This window comes from Mus caroli, chromosome 5, assembly GCF_900094665.2.
Source record: "Mus caroli chromosome 5, CAROLI_EIJ_v1.1, whole genome shotgun sequence".
NCBI classification, from domain to species: Eukaryota; Metazoa; Chordata; class Mammalia; order Rodentia; family Muridae; genus Mus; species Mus caroli.
This window is the reverse complement of record NC_034574.1, coordinates 140,954,895-140,956,627: the sequence shown is the minus strand read 5'-3', so window position 1 is coordinate 140,956,627 and position 1,733 is coordinate 140,954,895. Positions and strand designations below refer to the sequence as shown.

At 45.6% G+C, this 1,733-nt stretch overlaps 1 protein-coding gene across 1 annotated transcript in view; it reads left to right on the top strand.

Moving 5' to 3' along the window:
* Positions 1 to 1,733, top strand: part of Flt3 (fms related tyrosine kinase 3) — a 70,013-nt gene that overhangs the window by 29,448 nt on the left and 38,832 nt on the right. The window contains exon 5 of the mRNA XM_021162840.1: positions 703 to 832. Within this exon, the coding sequence (XP_021018499.1) occupies positions 703 to 832 (130 nt within the window). The remainder of the gene's footprint in view (positions 1 to 702; positions 833 to 1,733) is intronic.

The following is a 1,733-nucleotide window of genomic DNA, read 5'->3' as shown; positions in this document are numbered from 1 at the left end:
TGTAGCTGTCTTCAGACACTCCAGAAGAGGGAGTCAGATCTCATTACAGGTGGTTGTGAGCCACCATGTGGTTGCTGGGATTTGAACTTCAGACCTTCGGAAAAGCAGTCGGGTGCTCTTACCCACTGAGCCATCTCACCAGCCCTCTGCTCTAGTTTTAACTCCATCCTAATGTTTCTGCCTTTCTCCATTTTATTAACTTGCACCTAGTTGTAGACGAAATGACGAGAAGAAAGTAAATTTTAAAATTTTTGTAAGAGCTGACCTCTGTTCTTGCTCTTTTCCTCTCCTTTTATACCCCATCTCCTGATTTCACCTTACTGATTTATCTATGGACTTGTGAACCCTAAGAAACTGACAACTGTGTGAAACCAGCATCACACGTGGCATGCTGATGCACGTCTTTAATCCCAGCGTTTGGGAGGCAGAGGCAGGCTGGTCTCTGTGAGTTTAACATCAGCCTGGTCTACAGAGCAAATTCCAGGCCAGGCAAGGCTGTAGAGTGAGACTCTGTCTCAAAACAAAACAAAACAAAACAAAAACCTGACCTCACCTGAGGCTGGGGAGGAGCCAGACTTTGCTGTGGTGTGGGGAGCTGCGATGTGGTGTGGGGATTAGCTGTTTAGAAATGCCGTGAGGATTTTTGAGGGGCTGCCGAGACCATCCGAAACGTTAAACCGGTCATGTTTCATGGTGCCTTAGATACACAGCTGTACGTGCTAAGAAGACCTTACTTTAGGAAGATGGAAAACCAGGATGCACTGCTCTGCATCTCCGAGGGTGTTCCGGAGCCCACTGTGGAGTGGGTGCTCTGCAGCTCCCACAGGGAAAGGTAAGACATGCCTCCTAGTGACCATGACCACCGTTCCTGGAAGAATGGTGGCTGTTTTCTACTGTCATTGACTTCATAACAGAATGTGAAATTTGACTTTTGTTTCCTTCTTCGTTTCAACAGAATCACTGCTGTGGATTTCATGGTGTTTGGGGGGTGGGGGAATGGGTGGTTTTTGGCAAGAGGGCCTTTGAAAGCCCCTGAAGTAGCTGAGGGACTCACAACCATTGCACTACAAAAAAAAGAAAGAAAGAAAAAAAAAAAAAAAAAAAAAAAAAAAAAAAAAAAGACTGAACTATGGGGTTGTTGGATTCCAGAGCCTTGAGGTGGGAGGAACTGTGATCTCCTTATGATAGGAAGTTTCTTATGAGTAAATGTTTCATTTGTGATCATTATATTTCCTCTCAAGAGGCCATTTATAGAATTGTTAAGGAGCTGGAATCCAGAGCCTGAGACCTTTGGACCCTTGTTTGTGTAATAAGCTGTGTGTCCTCAGATAAGTTAATTAAGCTCTCTGTTCATCTCAAGAGTGAGGTTGGAAAAAATGCAAACAAAAATAGTCAGGTTTTTAAAAGAAGAATGGGGTTGCCTGGAGTGAGCTGAGATGTGAGGCCACAGAGCCAGCTGGGCAGGGTGCTGGGCACAGAGTGCAAGGCCCCTTCTGCCTCTGCCTGAGCTACAGCTGAGTTCCCGAGGTGTGAGAAGCCCTGCCATCCGAACTAGCCAAATCAGCTACACTAGATAATTGTTGAAGACCAAGTGGGATAAAGCAAGAGAGAGGGAAAGTCCAAACAGATCTGCTTCTTTTTTTTTTTTTGGTTTTTCGAGACAGGGTTTCTCTGTGTAGCCTTGGCTGTCCTGGAACTCACTCTGTAGACCAGGCTGGCCTCGAACTCAGAAA